This window comes from Cricetulus griseus, chromosome 8, assembly GCF_003668045.3.
Source record: "Cricetulus griseus strain 17A/GY chromosome 8, alternate assembly CriGri-PICRH-1.0, whole genome shotgun sequence".
Taxonomy (NCBI): domain Eukaryota; kingdom Metazoa; phylum Chordata; class Mammalia; order Rodentia; family Cricetidae; genus Cricetulus; species Cricetulus griseus.
The window spans coordinates 3,998,118-4,023,523 of record NC_048601.1 but is presented as its reverse complement, the minus strand read 5'-3'; the positions used below and the strand labels follow the sequence as shown (position 1 = coordinate 4,023,523).

Here is a 25,406-nt window from a genome sequence, read left to right as displayed (position 1 = left end):
AATCTGTATGAGCTTAGTAGACTTCCTAGTGGAGGCCTTACCCTCTCCATGGAGCAGGTGGGAAGAGGAGGGGGAGAGTGGAGGGACTGGGAAGAAAGGAGGGAGGGGGAACTGGGATTGGAATGTAAAAAATAAATTAATTGTTAAAATGAACAATAAAAAAAAACTCTGTATGTTCCTTGTTTGCTAAGCTCCCTCTCAGATGAGTTTGTGTAGTTATTATAGCAAACCCAGGCAAGTATAGGTACATTGAGATTGTGGAAGCATTTGAAGGTGAGCGAAAGCAATACAATTTGTAGTGAGAATGTTTTTATCCAAGGGCTGGCAATGCAGTGCAGAGGCAATACACCACCTAGCATGTGTCAGGCCCTGGACTCTAGCCTCAGCATGAAGAAAGTTATGATGTTTATATGTGAGGAGATTTCCATACAGGGTCAAAATGGTTAAACTAACAATAGCAAAACACTAACACCATGGTTTGCAGAGAAGTGGTCACAAGGGTAGGTTCTAGAGGAGCTGAAGAGACAGGAGCTGTAGCTAAGCAGGAAAGGGGCTACTACACCACTCAAAATACCCTGATTATACGGAGATAGCTATACCTGCCCGCACCTGCAGTGGTGGCCACGCCCAACGGGCAGGATCACAGGTGTGGACATGATGGAGAGTGAGTTTTAGGTCTGGGGTCAAGGCAGGTGGCTCTCGCTCTTGTGTCCAGTCGGTCACAAGGAGCAGCTTGTGCAGGTCCTTAGAGCGGGAATATGTAGCCGCCATCTGCTTCTTGTGTAAGAGTCTTCTCCCCCAGATAAATTATATTTAACCTATATTTGAGCCTAGTCCCGTGAATCATTATCCGTGCTGCCACATCCTGAGCAGAGCTTTTTAACCCCATGGCTCAGGTTTTCATCATGTACGTTGAATCGTGGGGGTGGATGGATGGATGGATGGATGGATGGATGGGTGGGGTGGGGGGTGGGGGTGGGTGGGTGGGTGGATGGATGGGTGGGTGGGTGGTGGGCTGTGTTTGCTAGGTGAGTTTCTTACAGAAACCCTGGGACACAGCCCACACAGCCACCGCAAAGCATAGAGTATTGAGGGATTTAAGAAGAGCTCAGTGTCTCCCTACAAGAGTCTTTCATCCCTGACATAACAAAGTTGCCCAAAGCATGTAACTGATACCTCGGGGTGCAACAAACAGCTTTCTCAAATAAGCGAGGAAAGCCAATGTAAACTTGTAGTTCTGTGAAATTGTATTATTTAAGGATTTGCTTGGCTTTATGGTGAGGTGGACAAAATGTTCTTTTCCACGCACCTGAAGGTGGCAGACGCTGTGACTGTTCCATCTCCTCCCTATTCTACACAGCTTGCAAGGATGTCATACTTGATTTAATGGCTCAACAGTCATACACATTGCAAAAGTAAATACAATAAACAAAAGAAAGTCATTAACATACTAGTCTTATAATAGATAACTTCAAATGTAAATTTGACTGAATTTATAATCACCTAGGAGACAAACCATTGAGCATGTCGGTGAGGGCATCTCAGAGAGGTTTAGCAGAAGAGGGAAGGCACACCGGAATACGGGCAACACCATCCCAAAGGCTGACAGAGAACATGAAGCCAGCAAGATGGCTCATTGGGGAAAAGTCCTTGCCACAAAGGCCTAATGACCTGAGTTCAATCTTGGATCTTATGTAAAAATGAAATGAGAGAACCAACTCCACGGGGTTGTCCTCTGACCTACACATGCACCCTACATACACACACCATCCTACGGCATGCCCACACACCTATATGCATTGCATCACACACACACACACACACACACACACACACACACACACACACACACACTACATACACACATCCATACCCAACACCCACATGCATACATACACACAACAGCAATTTTTCGGAGGAGGGAAACAAGCTGGACAGCAGCACTATCTCTGTTTCCTGACTGCAGACTCACGGAACCAGCTGCCTCATGGGTCTGCCCCTATGACTTCCCTGCCATCATAGGCTATATCCTCAAACTGTGAGGCAAAACAAACCCTTCCTTGCCCAAGTTGCTTTTGTGAGTTATCTTCCCAAAGAAAAGCCACTAACACCATTGCCCCCAACATCTCCGTACCTACTCCGAACCCCTTTTGCTTCATCTGATAAAAATGACACAACGGCCATGTCAACTTTTCTCCTCAAAGAGCTTTAATTTCAGAGCATGTTTTCAGCCTCACCATTTTATAAACAAAACCATTCTCAATTATTTTTCTTAGTAAATGAGAAGATAAACTAATAAACTAGCTTAAACTAGTTAAATAAACTAATAAACATTGATCATCACTATGTGTAAGAACTTGGTGATCTGTAGTAATCAGCTAACCACCTGAAGTACCCACAAGTGCCTCACAGCTGGGATCGTCACAGTTCTCTAGTGTTACTTTCACCAATTCTATGTCTGTGTGCATTGTGTGTACACATTCTACCCTATGGGTGAAAGCCTGACATTTAGAATTAGGAAGGGATAGTCACGTATGTAGCAATTACTTACTAAGCATCTCACCTGCCAGGCAGTAAGTAGCATCAGGAATCTGCAGAATCCTCAGAGGCTAAAGTTCATGACAGTGTCCTTATTGGACAGTACTGACACACACACCTCCCCCTCCTCAGTGTGTCAGCCGCTGGAACCATCCCTTTGTCTCTGTGTATACTGTGTGTGTGGTGTGTGAATTGTGTGTGTGTTGTGTGTGTACTGTGTATGGTGTGTGTATATGTCTGTGTGTATAGTATGTGTGTGTGTAGTGTTGTGGTGTGTGTGGTGTGTGTAGTGTTGTGGTGTGTGTGGTGTTGTGGTGTGTGTGTGTGTGTGTGTGTGTGGTATGTGTGAGTGTGGTGTGGTGTGTGTGTGTGTGTGTGTGTGTGTGTGTGTGTGTGTAGTGTTGTGGTGTGTGTAGTGTGTGTGTGTGTGTGTTCCCACCAGCACACAGGCTTCTTCAGGATGGGGACTGTCTCATCACTACTGGATCTCCAGGGCCCAGATCACAGACTAGGCCCTCAGCAAATATTTTCTGATGCAATAGCTAACTGGTAAGAAATACTGCTAAGAAGGGAGAGAACAGCTTTATGAGCCATGTCAGGAACTCAGACTTCATCCCACAGCCTAAGGGAAGTATAGGATGGTTTCCCACAGGAGAAAGGCAGGGTCTGATGTCACACACAGCACACAGGTTCCCCTGAGAACGCTGACTGGGGCAGAGAAGGAGAAGGCTGATAAGCCCCAGGCAGGAAGCTAAGCCCAAGCGCACTTCAAAACCAACGGTACTCAATGAGATGTTTAACAGGAGGAACCAAAGGTCTCAGTGGTGATGCAATGAGGGAGGGAGAGAGGCCAAGCCTGGTGTGAGAGATGGGGACACAGCTCAGTTGGTACAGGTCTTGCTCTGCAATACAAGGATCTGAGTTAGATTCCCAGAACACACACGCGCACACACACGCACGCACACACAAAGCCAGGTATGATGGCATATACTTTTAACCCTAGAGTTATGGAGGCAGGGACAGGTAGATCCTGGCCAAGCTAACCTAGCTTACTTGGTGAGGTAAGTCAACAAGAGATATTTGTCTCAAAAATAAAAAAAGTAAAGTGGGGGGGTTGTGGGGGACTGTGGCTGGCTCCTGGGGAATGGCATCTACGGCTGACCTCTGATCTTCACATGCATGTGCACACGCAACAAGCAAGAGTTCATGTCTGAATCACTAGTGGTGATGTTAACACACATTGTGCATCAAAACAGTAAGCACAGGGATATTCTTGTGAAAGATCAAGAATTGCAAACTGAGCTGGGTGTGGTGGCAAACACCGTTAGTCCCAGAATCGTGGAGGTAGAGGCAGGCACATCTCTGAATTCAGGGTCAGCCAGCCTGGTCTACACAGTGAGAGCTGTATAGCCCTGAGGTAGCAGAGTAGGGGGGAGAGGAGTTTAAGGCCAGCATGCGGCACACAGTGAGACTTAGCATCAGAAAACCACACACAGCAGGGTACACAAAGAATCTCAAGGTGTACACACGTGTACTTCAGGCGCCTACAGGATATCCACACAACAATGCCCGACAGGTAATCTGAAAAATGACTCACACTGAAACCTGAAGTTTAACCTAAATCTGTCAGTAGTTGCTCTCCTCTCCAGTTGCGGGGTGCTTGTTGTGCCAAACTTGCTAGGCATCGGCTACTGATGGTGACACTGTCCTAGTGTCAGCCTGCTCTTCAAGTTGAATCACTGAACTATAGAGACAGGGGCCAGACCCTGCCACAACCTCCAAACTGCTCGCTCGGCAGCCTAAAGGGGAGAAAAACTCATTACGAGGCCATCTGTCCTGAGATCCTGTCCTGGTTTCTGAGCCAAGGAAATCAGAAATGTCCTGAGAATTTAAAGAGCACGCACAGTGTGGGCAAGCGCTGCTTATACCTGTCCTATATTCCAGTTTGCTGTGCAGCAGCCAACCCCTCAGACAGCTGCCGAAGGTGGGCCCCGCTGTGCCTTCATCTCCACAGGAGACAACCAACCAGAAGGTCGCCACTCTGGGTACTGGGCATTCCACACAAAGAACGTTTTTGCTAACACATTCCCTCTACGTGAAGATATTTGTGTACAGTAAAATTAGAAGATAACAGTGGTGACGAAATCCATAGGGGATTTGAATCTCATCTGTAGTAGTAAAACGTTCCTGCATTCAAGTCTTTCCTCCCAGTTTCTTCCAGTCTGTATTCCCAACCCCCATGCTTTCTCTGTGTGTTCTGTGGGGCAGGGTCTCCTGTAGCCAGACTGGGGTCACGCAGCCGAAGATGACCTTTGGCTTGCCCCTGATCCTGCACTGGGAATGCAGGCACCAACACCACGCCTCTTGTACGCAGTGCTGCGGAGAGAACCAGGGGTCCTCTGCATGGCAGGCAGGTACTCAATCAGCTGAGACAGCTTAATCAGAACTTTATTTAGCAAAGCTAAGCAAACACTCCAGGGAGACTAGCTGGAGTAGGCTGTCCCGGGGGACAGGGGAGGACAGGCGGGGCTGGCAGGCAGAGGGTAAGCAAAAGGAGAAGCCAGGGGTAGCAAGAGAGAACGAGGAGGAGGACATCAGGGGCCACCCAGGTGGCCATGGAGTAAGAGTGAAATAAGACATACGATAGTAAGAATGGGGAAAGCCTGCAAGCAAAAGGTCACTGAGGTCATTTAAGTTAAGAAAAGTTGGCAAGAAACAAGCCAAGGCCAGAAAGAGTCAGACCCCATGTGCACATTCATTTGGGAGCTGGGTGGTGGGACCCCCAAAAGAGTAAGAGTAACTAACAACGGACCACAGGCAGGAAACGGTGCCTTCCAGAGTGGACAGCGCCCTTCTGCAAGGCAGGCAGCCCCTCAGAGACATGCTCACTGAACCCCGCCTTCATGTATGAGCTGGCCCGTCCCTAAACTGAGACTCCTCTCTCTCTCTCTCTCTCTCTCTCTCTCTCTCTCTCTCTCTCTCTCTCTCTCTCTCTCGTAGCTCCAGCTGTGTGGCATTCACAGGTCAAGCTGACTAAGACACGTGGAAAGACAGCTGCCTCCTGACCCAGAACACAGACAGTACAGTGCCCGCCTGCCATACAAGCCGCGCAGGGTTTGATGACTCAAAAGTCTCAGGCTGTCCTGGGCTGCCTAACAAGTCCGAGACCAGCCTGGATACGTGAGACTCCGACTCGAAGAATAAATAATACATTTTAAAGTAAAAGTAAAATTCTGCAGCATGGCTTCCCCATCGTGACAGACAACACCCTCACACTGAGCCAAAATGAACACCCCTTTTCCATACATAAATCACGTGTGTGGCGGGGTGATGCTCACCCCCAGTCCCAGGTGCTCCGGAGGCCAGAGGAGGAGTACAGCTCGAGCCCAGCAGTTCCCGACTTGAGAGACTCACACACACTGCACTGCAATTGTGTGGTGATGATGGTAATTAGCTCTCGAGAAAGGGTTTTAAAACTCGGGTTTGATCCTAATTACACAGAAAGCCAAACACCCATATGCCTGGGGATTAAAGACCGACAGCTGAAACGTCGTCCCCCCGGCTGGTCGAGTTGCTGACTTCTATTTTATTTCTGCCTTTCCCGTACTTCCTACTCCAACTCTAAAATAATAACAATAACAATAACAATAATAACAATCATGTGTCTTAAAAACACAGCATTGTGGGCTAGGGCTATAGCTGGTTTTGTAGGCTGCTTGCCCGGCAATGCCTGAAGCCGAGGGTTTGTTCCTTGTGCTCCATAAACGGGGCTGGTGGTTCATACCTGCAATCCCAGCGTTCAGGAGGTGGAGACCCGAGGACTGAAAGTTCAAGTCCACTCTTGGGGGCGTCAAGCAGGGTGGGATCCATATGACTGTGCCTCACGGGAAGAATCCACAGCCTGCTACCACCTGCAACTCAACTGTGTGCGGTCAGACACCCCGAGGAAGGAAGGTCCACACCCTGAACTGCTTCCCCCAAGCTGCGGGGAAAGTCTGCTCCCCACCAATTTGAGGCAGGCCAACACCAGCCAGGGCTGCAGAGCCTTAGAGGCCAGGTGGGGCCGCACACCCAAAACCTCCCCACAACCTCTCCTCAGAAAACCATGTCAGCATAGACGACTGTTCACACGGGCTCCCCACACCCTCTCCTCAGAAAACGTTGTCAGCATAGACGACAGTTCACACGGGCTCTCCACACCCTCTCCTCAGAAAACCCTGTCAGCATAGACGACTGTTCACACGGGCTCCCCACACCCTCTCCTCAGAAAACCCTGTCAGCATAGACGACTGTTCACATGGGCTCCCCACACCCTCTCCTCAGAAAACCCTGTCAGCATAGACGACTGTTCACACGGGCTCCCCACACCCTCTCCTCAGAAAACCCTGTCAGCATAGACGACTGTTCACACGGGCGCTCAGGCCGGCGCAGCACCCCCTCCCCAGGGCGCCCTGAAACTCACGTCTCCTGAAGAACCACCACCCAGCAGATCTCCCGGGCGCGGCCGAGCAGCCTTTCTGACAGGTGAAGCGAGGCGAGGCGAAGCAGGGCCAGGACTGCAGGACTCCGGGTGCACAGCCAGGGCCGCCTCTGTCACGCATGTGCACACCGGCGAGGCCGGCGCCCCAACTTGTCCTGCGCAAAGCTTGGGTCGCGGACTCCGCGCCCTCGGGTCTCCGTGGAGCCTCGGCACCTCCAGCCACTCCCGAGCCTTCCCGCCAAAGCCACGTCCAACCAGAAAAGTCCAAACTGAGCCGTAACCAGTCACAAGAGGGATGTGGGACCTGAGCCTGCCCCCAAGGCGCCCTGGGCCAATCAGCTTCCCGGGTGAGCGCGTTAAATACCCCCGGCTTCCGGTCCAACCGTTAAGCGCACGCACGAGGGGCGGTTGAGGAGCTGTGCTGAGGCGGCTGAGGAGGCTGAGGCTGTTGGCGAGAAGTTCAGCATGGTGAGAGCCGCCCCAGGCCATCCCTCTCCTCAGTGAGGGGCTACTCAGGGCCGCCGTCTCCTCAGAGTGAGGGGTTTCCTCGGGGCACTTGGTCCTGTGAGAGTGAACTGGGGCAAAGTAGGCCAGGAGACCGCAGCTCGGGAGGGCTGGGGCTAAGAGACTTGGGGCCCCTGGCCTAGGATCTCGCGAGAACAAGATTCTCGATGGGATTCAGCCTCAGTCTCAAGAAAACACCTGAAGAGGGGGGCAGAGAGGTGTTGGGGAGGGAGCTTTTGTTTTGTGTTTTCAGTCACCAGCGCCCTTGACTGAGGGAACGAACAAGCAGGGGCGGTGCCTCTAGAAGGTTCTGGACGCCACCGCCACCAGGCTTTCTGGCCTAGTGCTCGCCGTGGGCCAGTAGAAGTGGCGAGCCCAGGGAGCCTCGGTGTGGGATCTGAGGACCCGGGGTGTGGGGGTGTGTGGGGGGGTGTATGTGTGCGTGCTGCTGTCTGTGGCGTGGTCTACAGTGGGCCGGTTTGCGCCGGGAGGAAGGAGAGCCAAGAGGTGTGGTGTGGCCTTACCCCAGGCACTGAGGAGGCTGGGGCCGGAAGACCCGACGCGTCCACATTAGTGACCTTGAGGCCAGCACAGGCTACGAGGATTTAGTAGGGAGAAAGGTCAAACGGTGTTTGTTAAAGTCTTGTGTTAGTGTGTAGGAGTGTCTGTGAGAAGTTGTGTGTTCACGAGTGCAGTTGCCCAGAGAAGCCACAAAAGAGGAGGCGCTGGAGTCTGGCCATCGTGAACTCGGCCCCTGCAAGCAGTGCTCTTAACTAAGACCCTCTCCAGCCCCAGGTGGGGGGCCTTTTAAAATATTTGTAGTCACTTAAAAGTAACACGTTCAGGGCGTTGGTGGCGCACGCCTTTAACCCCAGCACTCGGGAGGCAGAGGCAGGCGGATCTCTGTGAGTCCGAGGCCAGCCTGGTCTCCAGAGCGAGTGCCGGGATAGGCTCCAAAGCCACACAGAGAAACCCTGTCTCAAGGGGGAGTGGGGGTGGGGGGGAGTAACGCTTGCTAACTAATGCCAGATGAGGCCTAGGTCTAAATGGGCAGAGTGTGTGAGTCACGGCTCATGATCCCTGCCGGCCTCCCAGTTGGCTGCTTACTGTCGTGTACACCACACCTACACCTAGCTTGGTCACTGATTTTTCATTAAAAAGTTGGTGAGGAGACGCTTCAGTCCCATCACACTTGCATGCATGGAATGCTGTGTCCCGTGTGGTGCTTTCTGTTGCCACGATAGAACACTGGCCAAGGGGACACGGAGAATACTGCTTGCTGCCGAGCTCAGTCTGCTTTGTCACACAGCCCAGGTCTCTGTGACTAAGAGTGCCCTGCACAGGGCGGGCTGGGCCCTCCTGCATCAACCATTAATCAAGGAAATGCCCCACAGATGCTGCCGCTTCCCAGGTGATTCTCTTTTGTATCTGGATGGCAAAAATGAGCCTGCAGGATGCTTTTGTATGCCTTAATTTTTCATAGTTAACCTTTGAAAACTTGCACAACTTCCTGTAAAATAAATAGAATCTTTTTATTTGCTTCAAAAAAAAATCTGTCTTTTCATTGAAGAATCTTTGCAGCTTTTTCCTTACCAAGGGAAGACGGGAGTGTCTATTTTGAGGCATAGAAGCCTTGCAGGAATTTTTTGAATATTAGATAAGGGATTATATTTGCTTCATTTTTGTATTACATTTACTTATTTGCAGGAATGTGTGCGTGGCTGCAGTGGAGCTCAGAAGACAATGTGCAAGAGTTAGTCTCTTCTACTAAGTGGGTTCAGAGATAAAACAGTCCTTACAACTTGGTAGTGAGTGCGTTTAACCACTGAGCCATATCACCAGCCATTAAGAAAATGTGTGGCTAAGCATAATGATCTGTGCCTTTAATCCTAATCCCAACACTAGGGAGGCAGAGGCAAAGTATCTGAGCTCAAGTCAGCCAGAGCAACACAGTGAGCGCCCTGTCTGAAAACAAAAGAGAAAAGGGAAATTGACAGGAATACAGAAAGCAAGGTTTGGAGCCTTCCCAACTTTGAGAGCAGCCTCCTATGAGCTCAGTGGGGGATCCATGGGGCCTATCTTTGGAACAGCAGTTAACACTTATTTGCAGTGTTGGGATAAGTATTTCATATTTTTTTGTTTTGTTTTTTGTTTGTTTGTTTTCCAAGACAGGGTTTCTCTGTGGCTTTGGAGCCTATCCTAGAACTCGCTCTTGTAGACCAGGCCAGTCTCCAACTCAGAGATCCGCCAAGTATTTCATTTTTTTTAAGTTGACCCCAGGCCATGTAACTGCTGATGTCACTAACTGAACTGTCTACACTTGAAAGCACACTAGAAGGTGCATTCCACCAGTTTTATAACTGAAGCCATTCGTGAGTACAAACAGCAAGAACATAACATACACTTTGCATGACATTGTGATAATGTTATTTATAATACTATGCTCAAGGACCCATGATTTGGGAGATTGGTGGTGACCCACAACGTTAACCTCAGCACTGGGGAGGCAGAGGCAGGCAGATATCTGAGTTTGAGGCCAGCCTGGTCTATAGAGCTACACAGAGAAATCCTGTCTTGAAAAACAACAACAACAAAAAAAAACATGATTTACAAAGAAAAATGGTCTTTTCTAAACAAGTTTATAGCCACATCCATAGCTATCCTGGGTCACGTTTGTCCCGTGAGCCACAAATGGCATAGGCCCATTAGAGTATGTGATGTGACACCCTGCACATTGCATTTGATCTCTACATGTCTGTGGGGGTGACTTATACAAGTGGCTGCTGTGTGTGTCCTGGAATGAAACAGATATTCCATTCAAAACTGACTTGGGTATAATCAACAAAGGTACAGTTTATAAACATAGGGTTAAAGACACCGTAAGCCGCATATGGTGGCATACATATGCCTGTCTTAGCACTGTGTGCAGTGAGGCTGAAAGATTAACACTGTCAGGCCAGCTTGGGCTATAATCAACCCTGCCTTAGAATTTTTAAATAAAGAAGAAAACATCAGGATAAACTAGCATTTTGATAATTGTCTGGACCTGGAGGTAAAGTGATTGAGCAGGGGGTCTTTACTGGTAAAACCTGGTAGACTTTTTCAGAGAATTACTTCAGCTGTCCCTAATGAGCTCTTCAATTTGACAGTTTTCAATGAGTGGCAAACATTTATGTTCTGGGACTAACTGGTCTTTAGCAGTATGGCTAGCCTGGTGTGAGGGTTTACATCTGTAATCCTAGCACTTGAGAGGCTGAGGCAAGAGGATTGGCACTCGTTTGAGGCCAGCCAGGGTTAGAGGAACTATATATCAAAACAGGGCAAGTTCAGAGCAGGTCAAGCTGTTCTCTTTCTGTGTAAGGTGTGTGTGTGTGTGTGAGAGAGAGAGAGAGAGAGAGATTTGAGATAGGGCTGGGCTTGAACTCTACCTAATCTTTTCTTCTGAGTACTGGGATTAAGGGCCTGTGCAACCATACTTGGTGGCAGTCAGTTTTAATAGAGCTAAAAAGCATTGTTGTAAATAAAGTTTAAAGATAGACACTATGGTACTATACAAAATTATGTTTGTATGTCATACAATTTCAGTTGAATGACTGTCATGTTTCTGTTCTGGATTCCAGCGTGAGTGTATCTCTATCCACGTGGGGCAGGCAGGTGTCCAGATTGGCAATGCCTGCTGGGAATTGTACTGCCTTGAACATGGTATTCAGCCTGATGGTCAGATGCCAAGTGACAAAACCATTGGAGGTGGTGACGACTCATTCAACACATTCTTCAGTGAAACTGGAGCTGGCAAGCATGTGCCCAGAGCAGTGTTTGTGGACCTGGAGCCCACTGTGGTCGGTAGGTGCCTGGGCCCTGGGTGGAGGCTTTCCTGGGAGAGAGGGAGTATCTGAGGAAAAGCCCGCTGACATCTCTGCAGAGTAGCCAGCTGTACACTTCATGCTTGTGACTTTGTTGTTTGTGGTTTATATATAAACAAAAACGAAGAGATGCTGTTGACATACATGCACGGTGGAATTGAATGGCCCTTGCCTGAAAGATTCAGAGTACATATGGTCTCTCTAGATGAAGTGCGCACTGGAACCTACAGGCAGCTTTTCCACCCAGAGCAGCTGATCACTGGGAAGGAAGATGCGGCCAATAATTATGCCAGAGGTCATTATACCATTGGCAAGGAGATTGTTGACCTTGTCCTGGACCGGATCCGGAAACTGGTAAGAGGATTTTGGAGGAGGTGGTTGTCCTGGTCAAGAGAGTCACTGGGGGTGGGGGTGGGGGTGGGCGTGTGGTCACTTTGGCTGACTGTTAGAATCGAGACTTACTGGCTTACGCATCTGGTTCACACAGGCAGATCTGTGCACAGGACTACAGGGCTTCCTCATCTTCCACAGCTTTGGAGGGGGCACAGGATCTGGGTTCGCATCTCTGCTGATGGAACGGCTTTCAGTGGACTATGGCAAGAAGTCCAAGCTGGAGTTTGCCATCTACCCAGCCCCCCAGGTTTCCACAGCTGTTGTGGAGCCCTACAACTCCATCCTGACCACGCACACGACGCTGGAGCACTCTGACTGTGCTTTCATGGTGGATAACGAAGCCATCTATGACATCTGTCGGCGCAACCTGGATATTGAGCGTCCCACCTACACCAACCTCAATCGTCTGATCGGGCAGATCGTGTCGTCCATCACTGCCTCCCTGAGGTTTGATGGGGCCCTGAATGTGGACTTAACAGAATTCCAGACCAACCTGGTGCCATACCCTCGTATCCACTTCCCCCTGGCCACCTACGCCCCAGTCATCTCAGCGGAGAAGGCATACCATGAGCAGCTGTCAGTGGCAGAGATCACCAATGCCTGCTTCGAGCCAGCCAACCAGATGGTCAAGTGTGACCCTCGCCATGGCAAATACATGGCCTGCTGCATGCTGTACCGGGGGGATGTGGTCCCAAAAGATGTCAACGCGGCTATTGCTACCATCAAGACCAAGCGCACTATCCAATTTGTGGATTGGTGCCCAACTGGATTTAAGGTAGGACTGGGTTGTGTGACGGTTCTACCTTCCAGCAAGCCAGAGCTCCTGCCTCAGGGCCACAGCTTTGGGTGTCAGGCTCCAATGAAAGCATGTGTGGTAATTAAGTTGCTAAGTGACTTAACACTTTGCCAAATAATACTGAGTATCCTTCTTAAAACCATCTGCTTTAGTGAACAAATGAATTTTTGAAAAAGCCAGGACTTTGCAATGCAGAGAGTATCTGTTGGCTGGTGCTGGGAATGCTGTCTCTCACCCAGGTTTCCTCCCAGATGAACCTGTGGCTCTGCAGTAGCGAGCTGACCTTTGGAGAAGTATAAGATAGGGGCTGGGTGTTCCTACATGAAGAGTCTGCTGACACCAGGTGGACCCTGTTAGTCTCTTAACCCATCACATTCTTTTACAACTATTTCCTTGAGCTACACTAGTTTCCATGTTTAAAAGATTAAGTTTTTAGCTTAGCATTCATGGTGACTATGCCTATGGTCCCAGCACTAGAGACGGTTCAAGGTCATCATTGGCCACATAGTGAGTTTGAAGCCAGTTTGGGCTTCGGAAATAATTTTTATAACCTTTAAATTATAAAAAAAAAAGTAGCAAAATTTATTAACTGAAAAGCTGACCACTTTTGTGATGGATAACGAACCTAAACTTGTACTTGTCCAAAGCTTTCTTCTGTCCCTATAAAACAAGAGGCAGTCTTTGCGTATTCAGTATGTGTTTTGCCTCTATAAAGCTGGGTGACAGGCCAGCAGAGAGGAGCAAATGACCTGCCTTCCATCTTAAAGTGGGAGTGGACCCATCTCTGTTCCCAGCTCTAGTCTGACTGCTGCTAACAGCCATCTGTTCATCAATGTGTGACAAGACTCCCAGCCCAGCACATTTTTAGGGCTTATCATCCCCCAGCTCCAAGTTATCCTTGCTGGAGTTCACTGCTACACGGGGTTTTCTTCACATTAAAGCAAAGATTTCAGATTGGTTTCCTTTTAACTAAGCATACAACAAACGTTGGATAGGGTTCTCATTACGCCTTTGTTGTAATGTGTATTGTTTCCAGTTTGGCCATTAGCAGTTCAAGTAAGAACTTTAAAATCATTAAACCTGCTCCTAGGTGATTATTCATTCCCAAAAGTATATGGTGTTTGACTTTAACCTGGGCCCACAGTTCCCAGTTTATAGTAAACTGTCATTTCTGAGATCAATATAAACTTGACTGTATTTTCTCCTTCTCTGGCAGGTGGGTATTAACTACCAGCCCCCCACCGTGGTCCCTGGGGGAGACCTGGCCAAGGTGCAGAGGGCCGTGTGCATGCTGAGCAACACCACTGCCATCGCAGAGGCTTGGGCCCGCCTGGACCACAAGTTTGACCTCATGTACGCCAAGCGGGCCTTTGTGCACTGGTACGTGGGAGAAGGCATGGAGGAGGGGGAGTTCTCAGAGGCCCGGGAGGACCTGGCAGCCCTGGAGAAGGATTATGAAGAGGTGGGTGTGGATTCCGTGGAAGCAGAGGCAGAAGAAGGAGAAGAGTACTGAGGGCATGGGTCCGGCTGGCAGGCATCCATCTATATCCTCCCCACCATTGAAACTAAAGGATTTATTTACTCATTAAATTTTCTGTATTGAGGCATTTCATTCCCTGTGTGCTGTACTTTCTAACAAAATTCCTTTCTAGATACTTGCCTTTCCCAAGTAAATTTCTCTGGGGAAAACATAGCAGTGTTCTTCCTAAGAAGTGATAAACATGTCTGTCTGTTTGCTAAGTTCTCTAAGGACAGTAAGATTATGTGTTTTATTTTTAAAGTACTGTATGGATGGCACAGAAATGGACACTGTCAAGTTTCCTCCACACACACATACACAAAAAGGCTATTACATCACAAATCATGAAATTCATGAGAATAGTTAGTCATCTGTGGAGAAAAAGGGCAGTGGAGTTCAAAAACAAATGAAAAATAATGATTTATAAACAGGCAGTCACGGTCTTAGGAAGTATAAGAAGCTGTAAGTAGAACAAAGATGGAGCCATCATAAGGAGAACCAGAAATGAGTATTCTAGTGGCTGATTTCCTTTTCTAGAATGTGGTGAAGAGGATGGGTGGAGGAGGAAGAATAGGAAAATAGAGGTGGGGTACCAATGCAGGTCCTGAAGGAAGTCGGGTGTGAAAGCAACAGAACCAGCATCCTTCTGGCCTAGAGAGTCAACCAGGCTCTTCTAGAGCCAGCAGCACCTGGCCTGCAGGGGCTACAGGGGCTCAAGACAGAGAGACCCTTTGGGACCCCTATAGCAGCTGCTTTTCCCTGTTAGTTCACAAATGGCAATCTCTCCTTCCAGGTAGCTGTTGAGATACACGTAGTAGATTAACAAAGACTTAACTTGGAGATGAATCCCAATAACTATTATCAGAACTTAGGAAGCATTACTTTCCAGACACCTGACTTTAGCAGGAGTGATGTGTCTACATAATAGAATAGAGGTAATTAGTGGGAGCAATTAATGGTGATAGTGTGCAGGAGCCACTCTACAGAGCATTAGAATAATGTAATTTGCTTCTCTGTTTGCTAATGAATAATAGGGGATTTTTGTTTCATTTTGTTTGCATAGAACTTCAGAAACTATGAGGTGAATTTGGCTTTTAATGTGGTGAATTTGACTTTTATTGAAGAGAGTCCCAGAGTCTGGATGTGGCTTGAGCTATCAGCTCTGACATTCCACAAAATAATCCCAGGCTGCCTGTTCTACAGACAGGGAAAGTTACTTTTCCTGATGTTGCCACAAAACACCTGGAAAGAAATTTTAGGAAAGAAAGGTTTGCTCAAACCCAGAGCTCCAGCCACAGTCCTCCTCGCTGGAGATGTCGTGGTGTCGGCCATAGGAAGTCTGTTCTCACTGCATCCACAGCCAATGAGCAGAGAGGATGAATGCTTGTGCTAACCTCATTTTCTTTTAAAAATGTTTTTAAAGAATTATCTTTAACCATAGGTATGTATGTGTATCTATGTGAGCATGTATGTATGGGTGCCCAAGGTGGCCAGGAGACGTCAGACGCCCTGGAGTTCTTGGGGGCTGTAAGCTGCTTGATGTGTGCGATGGGAATCACACTTGGGTCCACTGAGAGCAAGCAGTGCACACTCTTAAAGCTCCTCTCTCCTTTCCTTTCAGCCAGGAACCCAGATTGTATAACGCATAACCAATCTAGATGTCCCTCACAGACTCGTCCAGAGATTTGCTTCCGTGGTGATTATAGGTTCAGTCAAGGTGACAAGATTGCCCTTCACAAACCCACGACACAAAGTTTCCCTGATAAACATCTTAAGCATCAGCTAGAGAAAGGCAGGTCAGAGTTTTCTTTGCTAAAGGTACCTTCTAAATTCCTTACTAAGACTTTGGTGCCTCTTCACCTCTTTTCATGGGGTTTTAAACAAATATGATTTTCCCCGGCATGACTATGATCATTCTCATCAACACAATCCAGAAACCCAGAGACAACAGTGAATGTCACTTCAGAATGTAATTATTGTTGCTGTCATTAATTTAGCTAACAATCTTACTTAGGCCAATATTTATTACAAATACATTTTCTTAGGGAGCTAGAGAGTTGCCCCAGCAGTTAAAGGCATTTGCTGATGTTGTGGAGGACCTAGATTCAGTTCCCAGCACCTACATGGTGGCTCACAGTCACCCATAGTTCCAGTTCAGGGGATCTAATGCCACCTTCTGACCTCCTCAGGCACCAGATATGTGCATGGTACATACTCATATATGTAGGCAAATACATATACACACAAGTATTAAATCTTTAAAAAATGGTTTTGATAAGAAGGAAAAACCAGGGGTTCTTTTATTCATGAATACTTGTATTTTATACTACTTTTCTAGAAGACTTAATGTTTTATAAAAAGGGTATATTTAGATATATGTCCACCTGAGGAATTCTGTAATTTAACACGCTAGGAAAGAATGCTAGGATGTAGTTTGGTTGGTAGAGTGCTTGTCTAGCACACATGCGTGATCCTAGAACTCATGAGGCCAGCCTGGATTAGAGGCCCTATCCAAAAATAAAGGGATAAAGCAAAGTTAAGAATGAAAGGGGCTGGAGTGATGGCTCAGAGGTTAAGACCACTGACTGCTCTTTCAGAGGACTGGAATTCAATTCTCAGCACCCACATGGTGACTCACAACTGTCTGTAACTCCTGTTCCAGGGGACCTGACACCCTCATACAGACATACATGCAGGCAAAATACCAATGGTCATAAAAGTAAAAAATGAAAATGCCTATGCTTTAAAAAAAAAAAAAAGCACACACCTTTAATCCCAGCACTGGGGAGGCCGAGGCAGGTGGAACCCTGTGAGTTCCAGGCCAGCCTGGTCTACAAAGCAAATTATTTTTTTTTTCAAGACAGGGTTTCTCTGTGGCTTTGGAGGCTGTCCTGGAACTAGCTCTTGTAGACCAAGCTGGTCTCGAACTCAGAGATCCACCTGCCTCTGCCTCCAGAGTTCTGGGATTAAAGGCATGTGCTACCACAGCCCAGCTACAAGTTAGATTTTTAAGAACATCTATTTTCATGAGAATTTTCCTGTCTCTAAAAGCAGTCACTCTTCTTAGCCAGGACAACAGGCCAGCTAACCCCAGTCTCTTTCAGCTGTGGTCAGGGGATAGACACATCCTCCAAAGACCGTGGAGAGATGGTCAAAGGTACTGCGGGCATGACAACGCTCGCTCACCAGTGAGCTGTTTCACATATTCCAGACCTCTGAAGCCTCATTTCCTGGCTGTTGGTGAGCACCCTGCCCTAAGCGTGGATGACCACCCACTCCACACAGCTGAGTGAGTGACGGCAGTAGCCTTGACAACTAACGACTTTACTCAGATATTATCCTTGGAAACAAGATCATCTATAAACTCAGGAGGATTTTGCTGGCTGGATATTTCTAAATATATTTGCCACCTGAGGAGAGTAACAGTGTTGTTTCAGAAGAAATCCTGCAAGCAGAGATACACAGCATTTTTCAACCGAGTAGCAACTGAGTTTTCCCAGGTAACTAGTGTTTAAAAAATAACTCTTGAAAGTAGCTACACTCGCCACTATAGCACCAATGCAGACCGCCTGGCTGCAGGTGACAAGTGTGGCTTGGGCAGTTTGTGGGGCCACTATCAGTGGGATCAGGATGTATCCCTAGTATATTAACTGGCTTTTTGGAGCCGATTTTCTATAGAGAGATACCTTGCACAGCCTAGACATGGGGAGGGCAGCGAGTTGTCTTAATGTGGTGATGGGACTGACTACATTGACCTTTGACCCCATGGGAGGCCTTGCCCTCACTGAGGAGCCCATGGGGGTGAGGTGGGGAGAGCAGAGGAGGGGAGGGAGGGAGGGATCAAGAACCGGCATTGGTATGTCAAGTAAAATGAAAAATTAGGGGGAAATGACTCTTAAAGGCATAGTGTTATCTTCCGAAATTCTATTCTTCTGAGTCAGAGTTTCTTGTATTTCATGGGTGTTTTTGGAGGCACTACAGCACAGTGGACCTGGTCATCTGTTGACATTTGGGGGAGGCACGGGCTGTCCCCAGAAATGGGGGGGAGAGAGAGAGAGAGAGAGAGAGAGAGAGAGAGAGAACTTGAAGGAATAAGTTCTCTCTTTACCAGATGGATCCTGGGGATTAAACTCAGGACGTCAGCCTTGGCAGCAAAGCACCTTTACCTGCTGAGCCATCTTACTGGCCCCTTCTTTTACAACATTCTATAACCAATTCACTTGTTAACAAGTTCATTCTTTTAGTAGTTACAACAGGTTATCTGATACAGTTATATCTAGAAATTGGATTTCCTTGCAAAGTCTTGTCTGTTTTTCATTCTTCAGTTCATTTTTAAATGTTAGGGATTGAATTTAGACCGTCACCCACGCTAGTCAAGTACTTTCCAGCTCCATTTTATCCTTGGCTCTGATTAATTTCCTAGTTTTTAGTTGATGTGTTTTTTAAACAGGATCTCACTATGTAACCCAGGCCGGCCTCAAACTGAGAGATCTTCCTGCCTCTGCCTGAGCACTGGGATTAGAGTGTACCACCAGACCTGAGTTGTAGATTTTTGTTTGTTTTTTGATACAGAGTTTCTCTGTGTAGCCCTGGCTGTCCTAGCACTTGCTCTGTGGACCAGGCTGGCCTCAAACTCCCAGAGATCTTCCTGCCTCTGCCTCCTAAAAGCTGGGATTAAAGGTGAGCACCTCCACTGCCCAATTTAGACTTTGTTTTTACCTCCATTTCCTGACCTGGTAGCCCACAAACATCTATGGCTTACAGTTTTGTGTGAATGACAATGGCAGTGGACTTTGTTACTTCGCTTCCCCAGGCTGTAATAAGAGTAAGCACAGATGGCTGAGACTGCCTCACATAGAGGACTAGTGACTAACAACATTGCAAAGGGAATTAAAACTGTAGATAATTGTTCCATCATCCAAATGCCTGGGTACGAAGAGACAATGGGATCCTGTGGGGGACCCATGGGAAGGAGTCCAGATTTCATTTCTGTTATAAACCAAAAAATAACAATCCAGGGTGCTTCCTGGAGACTTTCCTGTGGACTCATATCTAAGGCGATACATACAGACCCAGCTTGATGGGATTACTGCGGGCATGTGAGAGCATCGGTTCCCCTGGAGGTGAGGTGGTTGTGAGCTGTTGGGAACCAAACTTAGGTTCTCTGGAAGGGTAGTTAGTGCCCTTACCCACTGAGCTGCCCCTCCTGTCAGGGATGATCATATGTCCTCCCCACACACAGAGTCTACCACAGCCACATACTGAGTCCACACACAGCTCATGCCACTCCATTCATCTAGAACGTGAAGGTCAGATGCCACAAAGAGAACCAGGCCTGGCAAGATGGCTCGCCAGGTAAAGGCAGTTGGCACAAAGCCTTACGGCCTAAGTTTGGTTCCTGAGACTACAGGATGGAGATAAGCTAATCCCAGACGTTGTCCTTTTGAGTTCCATGGCATGCTCTCCTACCCACAACACACAAATGAATACAGATTTTTTTAATAAAGATTCCACACCAGCCAGGCAGTGGTGGCACACGCCTTTAATCCCAGCACTCGGGAGGCAGAGGCAGGTGGATCTCTGTGAGTTCTAGACCAGCCTGGTCTACAAGAGCTAGTTCCAGGACAGCCTCCAAAGCCACAGAGAAACCTTGTCTCAAAAAAAAAAAAAAAAAAAAAAGATTCCACACCAACTATCCCTCACCTTTTGATATTTAAAGATAAAGTTTCACATTTCAGCCACATTGTTAATAGGGGATTTTTCTCACAGTTTGGACTGAGAGACCAATAAAGGATCTTTTGTCTGTTTCCAAACCGTTCAAACCGTTCAAACTGTTGAACAGCCAGGAGTGCATGGCAGCAGAACCTGCTTGATCTGTGGTGGAGGCAGAGAGCTTTGACTGAAACTGGGGCTGGTCAGGACCCTTCAGTCCTGCCTGCCCTCTGTTCCACCCCTCTAGGTAGCCCCCACATGCACAACCCCAACTGGGAACCAGCACGTGAGCTGTGGCCACACTTCACACCCAAACCTTACTGTGAGTTGAGGATGGGTTGAGAATAGCTTTCAGCACAAGCAAAAAGAAAGCAAAACATATGCACTATTCTTTGCTTTGTTTTTCTACAAGCATTGCTGTAGTTCCAGCTGAGATGGCCTGTAAGCTGAGTGCAGAAGGCTTATTTACCTAGATGTGAAAGTTCAGGGCTAAATGGGCCCATTGATTTTTACCTCACACATAGACTCAGGTTTTCACTCTGACAAGGCCTGAGAGTCGCTGTGGCTCCTCCACTGTGTCCTCCCCAGTGGAGGAGGTTCCTGACCCTCACCTGTGTCCAGCTCCCTGGGCAGCCAAAGTTAGAGTGAAGTAAACAAGACTGACCATTTACACTAATTAACACCTGATGTGCAGCTGATGAGAAGGCTAAAGAGCCTGACTGCTACCTTCTCCCGCCTCGCAGGTGCTGAGTCGCTTGCACGCACGAATGCACGAGTCCATGTGCGCACATAAACGTGCACACGGTCTCTGCTCTCCTATGAGGAGAGGTCATAAACCCCACCATTTCTAAAAAGCACTTTAAGTATTCCACATTTTTAGAAAACTACTGTCCTCAAATGCTCCCTTCCTTGATTTCTCTCTCCCTTCACAAACACAAACTGAGATGCCTACATTTTGTACTAAGGCTGGCTCAGCAATTCTGCTTCGGGTCAGAAAATAAAAGGATGTTATTTCTAGGGGAGAGGCGAAGAGGGGAAGAGAAATCCTTGCTTCATCACAGACTCCCAGGTGAGGGAGGGCGGGTGCCACACGCAGCCTCTTGTCTCTCCAGCACAGAGTCCAGTGTAGCTTAGGAATACTTTCTGTGTATAAAACCCTCCGATAAAGTTAGCTTTAAGGTTATGAGAACCAAGTCAGCATACTGACTCTTTGATCTGCGTACTGCAGTTCCTAGAAAAGTTAGTTCTCTGTCCGGTGGAGAGCCAAGAATCCAAAAGTAACATGTCAATCATATCACAGAATGGCAGCATTTTGCTCTCTGTCATAGAGGTTAATCTATTTCTTACTCTGATCCTATTTCAAATGTACAGCTGTAATTCAGATCCCTAGAGAGAAAAAAAAATTCAAGAGCATCTCATCTAAGCTAACCTGTCTTAGGTACTGGAGTGCTTCAGAGCTTTAGGGGTCCCTGAAGGTATGCTTTATCCTGTCTCCTGGCAACTCCAGTTTGATTGCAGGGTAGATGGCACAAACCACTCTGGAAACCCCTTTTAATAGAGACAGCCTCTCTGACCATGTAACTCTCAGCTGCTTGCTTGGTCTGGAACTCCCTGTGCAAACCAGGCTGACCTTAAACTCACTCACCTGTCCCTGCCTTTTACTTTTATAAACAAATGCATTTATTTTTATTATCTGTTATGTGTAGGTGTAAGAGCACGTGAGCATGGGTACCCTTAGGGACAGAGGTGTTGGTGATTCTCTGGAGTTAGAGTTGCAGGTGGTTGGAAGCCACCTGATGTGGGTGCTGAGAACCAACTCTGGTCTCAGGAAGCCACGGAGCCATCTCTCTAGCCTCCCACTGCCTTTTGTGTACAGCCCAGGTTCAGGTGCCCGGGCATGGCACTACCCACAAACATCCCCAGAGGCCACTCCTATCGCGGCAAGTTTTCAGTGAAGTTCCCCTTTCCCAAAGTATGTCAGATTGGCAACAAAACCAACCAGCGCAGACTTGTGCATGTTTCTGTCTCACAAAGAATGTTTTTCTTCCTGAATCTATGTGTCTTTGTTTGTTCCTAAAAAGCAATGGCGCTTTGTTTCCAAGGGATCTGTTCATAGTCATTACCTACCTTGTGGACGCCTGCATTCCAGGACTTAGGCCAAAGGGTGAGGCTACAGAGGTGAGTAAAACCAGGCACAGCAGGCAGGGTGGCTATCTCTCAGGAACCACACACAGAGGACAGTGTTATAGGTGACAAGCGTGGGAACGGGGTTGTCAGAAAGACTTCCTGAAGATCACTACAAATGCCAATACTCAGTTCAAAGGGAAAAGGAATTTTTAAGTAATAGTCATAGCAAAGACTCTAGCAGGCTTGTTGGAGGGTGGGGGCCGGTAGAGATAAAATAATGAACAGAGGTGTTGTGGAGGGGGGAGGATTTATCTTAAGGTACCACAAAGTACATTTAAAATTGTTATTCTCTGTGTGTGTAATGTGTACATGGTGGGGTGTGATGCACGCATATGGAGGTCAGAGGAAAACTTGTTAGAGCCCAGCTCAGGTCATCCGGCTTGCACAGCAAGCAGAGGTTGTCAGTACCCTGCTCTTTACTCCTTGGCTTTTCAATGCCCTTGGCTCTCAGACTGTAAGACCCCTGGAAAGCTCAGGCCTCCAGCATCTTAGCCTAGCACAGCAGTCACACCAATCACCATGAGGAGTCGAAAGCTTGATGCAAACAGCATGAGGCTTTATTGTTGTTTACCAAGCTAACTCCATGTTAGCTCGGGCCTTCCATCCATCAACCATGGCAGATGGCTAGCAAAGACAGCTAGAACCGGCTGCATAGAGATCTTGTAGGGCAGTGTAAGGGGAGTGTCTAGGGGTATGCACAGGCTCAGGATTGGTGTGCCTCCAGGCTTGGAGGGCTTGCCCTGTGTTGATTGGCCAACTGGTTGTTATGGCCCATAGGCCCTCCCAGGGTGGTTGTTATGCTCTGTGCATCATTGCTGTGCATTTGTCTGTAAAGCACACCCAGAGCCATAAAGCATAGAGCCACCAACTAACTTCTGATTGGTTCCTTGCCATGAGGCAGGCATCTGACCTCTTAGTGACCAAGGCAAGGTCAGACAAGCACGTGTTCAGCTGTTATGGCTGCCGAAAGGGGCAGGCGTCTGACCTTAGTGACTAAGACAAGGTCAGACAAGCACGTGTTTGGCTGTTATGGCTGCCGAAATGGGGAGCTGGTCTCTTCAAGCCAACCACCAATATTTGCATCTTTGGCCTGAGGGTTTTTCTCAGAATTGGGAGCCAGTTGCAGAATGCAAAAACCAGACTTGGGGCGGCCCTCAGAAGCTACCCCCTACCAGTAATCGTCCGAAGTTCCCTAGCTTGCTTTGCAGGACAGTTCTGAGGCCAGAGATGCGTGTTGCTGGCATTTCTCCCTAAGAGTAGGCACTAGTCTCTCTGGGTGCCAGTTAAATAATGCACTTTTTATTGGCAGGCTGCCTTCTCGGGTCATTTTCATGCTCTAGCATTATTGTCCACTGCAGAGTCTCAGTAGCCTCCTTGTGCTCCAGTTATATCAGTCTGCTCTGGGGGCCCAAATAACAGGGATGAAAGCTATTCGTTAAAAGGTATCTTTAGCTTCAAATACCATTTATAAAAAGATAACGTGTTTATTTGCATGCATGTGTCCCTGTGCATGTGTGTTCATGTGTGTACGTGTGTACGTGTGTGGGGTGTGTGCTTCATTCAGGACTTGCAGTTTCTCCGACAGCTGAAGGCCCCCACAAGCTGCACACTGTCAATAGCTCCTGCTTTAGGGTGAGCTCATACGTGCTCACCCCCATGCTGGAACCCCAGCCGCGGCCATCCTGTCAAGAGCAGTAGACACTGTCCTCACCTCCTGGGAGCCGGTTCAGCACAACCTCTGACTTTTACAACATTTCTGCCACCTTTACATGTGCATTTCTTCTGTGACGATCCCCGAGTTGGGGAGAAAGAATGTGATACAGGTGTTCCAGTTAGAGTTGAGTGTCTCGTTGTCTGCGGTTTGGTGAGTTGTAAGTTTCTGTTTAGCTGCTGTCCACTGGACAGACTTCTCTGATGAGGTCTAAGAGCCACACTAATCTATGAGTATAGAAATACAGATTTGAGGGTCAGTTTAATACTTTGTTGTTTAATCAGATAATAGCAGTAGGTTCATCCCATCCCTGGGGACTGTGAGCTCCCCAGCCACACGTTCTGGAGTGAATTGACAGTAGTGGGCCTGCGTTTCTCCCTGTGGAGAAGGCCTTAAATCCAATCAGAAAGTGATTGGTTGATCCCGTCATGTGTATGCCACTACTGCACCAATGGGCATAGCTTGTAAAACTGGCCGACTGTACAGCTCACAGGGTTCACATCTGCGTAAGACTATTGTATTTATCTGCCAGTAGCCTTAACCAAGCCTTCTTAGTAATTCTGGAGGGACTTCCTACCTCCCGTGAAGGTGAAATGGCAGACTGTGGTCTGGACCTCATGCTCCTGCAGGCCCATGTGCTAAAGTCGTAGACCGTTGTGTTTTCAGAGATGGATGTCTTCCAGTCATAAAGGCATGACCTTAAGAGGATCAGGCCTGTCTTCTTTGTTCTCTTTTTCACATCTGGGCCACAAAGAGACTACCTTTTGTTTCAGCACAGCTGCCAGCCATGTTATGTTGCCTCCCCACAGGCCCAAAAGCATGGATAGATATCCCCAAACTGTGAGCTACAATGAGACTTTCCTCTTGACAAATTGTCTTAGATACTTTATTATAGCAAGGGCTCCTTAGTTTATTTTTTAAATTATTTTTTTAACTCCAGACATCTGAGGAAATCCAGATCCATGAGACCTCCTATCCTTTGTCTGTGACTGTCTCCTGCCTTGTGAGACACAAAGAGCAACTCATTCTCATGCCTTCACTTGGACATCTGGCCTCACAGAGGGCTGCAGATAATCCTCCAGAACACTCAGAGGAAGAGAAGAAACCATCTCATTGGAGTCTTTATCACTTATGAAAAGGATCCGTTATTGTCCTTAGCTAGCAGAAATGGTCGGTATTCTCTGGTGTCTAGGGAAAGACATTTTTTGAAAAGGGATCTAGAAGGCAACCATTTTAAGACATGCAAATGCTCAGAAACACACATCCGAACACCGGCCTCCTTTGTGAAGGCTGTGGGACAGATAGACAGCAGGCCCCTTTCTATATATAGCAACAGAACCCCTGCCAAGGCAGTATCTCAGAGCTCTGCTTTTCCAACACTGACTCCAAGTTAGCTTTTCTTAGACCCTGCGATCCAAGTATTCCTGAAGGGAGTGCTCCCATGAAGTCATCCCAGACAGTAAATGTCTACCTTATTAGTGATAATCAGAGCAATCGATTCACTGCAGACACAGGCTAACTGTGGGGATTTACAAGGCACCTGTGCAGCCTCTTAAGATTGCCTGCTGGCAGAAGACAGGATTGCTTTTTTTCTAGAAGCATCTATGAAAACCAGCCCTCTTCTTTAATAGGAATTCCAAAAGTTATAGTCTCCTATAAAAAATCAAAATCATGTTTTGTTTTCTTCCAGAAAGTTTTGTTTT

General features: G+C 47.6%; 1 protein-coding gene across 1 annotated transcript; it reads left to right on the top strand.

Moving 5' to 3' along the window:
• The first annotated feature begins 11,229 nt into the window (after positions 1 to 11,229).
• LOC100762888 (tubulin alpha-3 chain) lies at positions 11,230 to 14,087 on the top strand. The gene is made up of 4 exons (XM_035448714.1): positions 11,230 to 11,365; positions 11,591 to 11,739; positions 11,873 to 12,553; positions 13,791 to 14,087. Exons 1-4 carry the CDS (start codon positions 11,245 to 11,247, stop codon positions 14,085 to 14,087), a joined length of 1,248 nt encoding a protein of 415 aa, XP_035304605.1. The 5' UTR covers positions 11,230 to 11,244.
• Positions 14,088 to 25,406: the final 11,319 nt, after the last annotated feature.

Coding starts and splice junctions, on each gene's coding strand:
- LOC100762888 (XM_035448714.1), top strand. CDS start 11,245: ATGCCAAGTGACAAAACCATTGGAGGTGGTGACGACTCATTCAACACA. Junction 11,366..11,590: donor CCTGGAGCCCACTGTGGTCG/GTAGGTGCCTGG, acceptor TGGTCTCTCTAG/ATGAAGTGCGCACTGGAACC. Junction 12,554..13,790: donor GGTGCCCAACTGGATTTAAG/GTAGGACTGGGT, acceptor CTTCTCTGGCAG/GTGGGTATTAACTACCAGCC.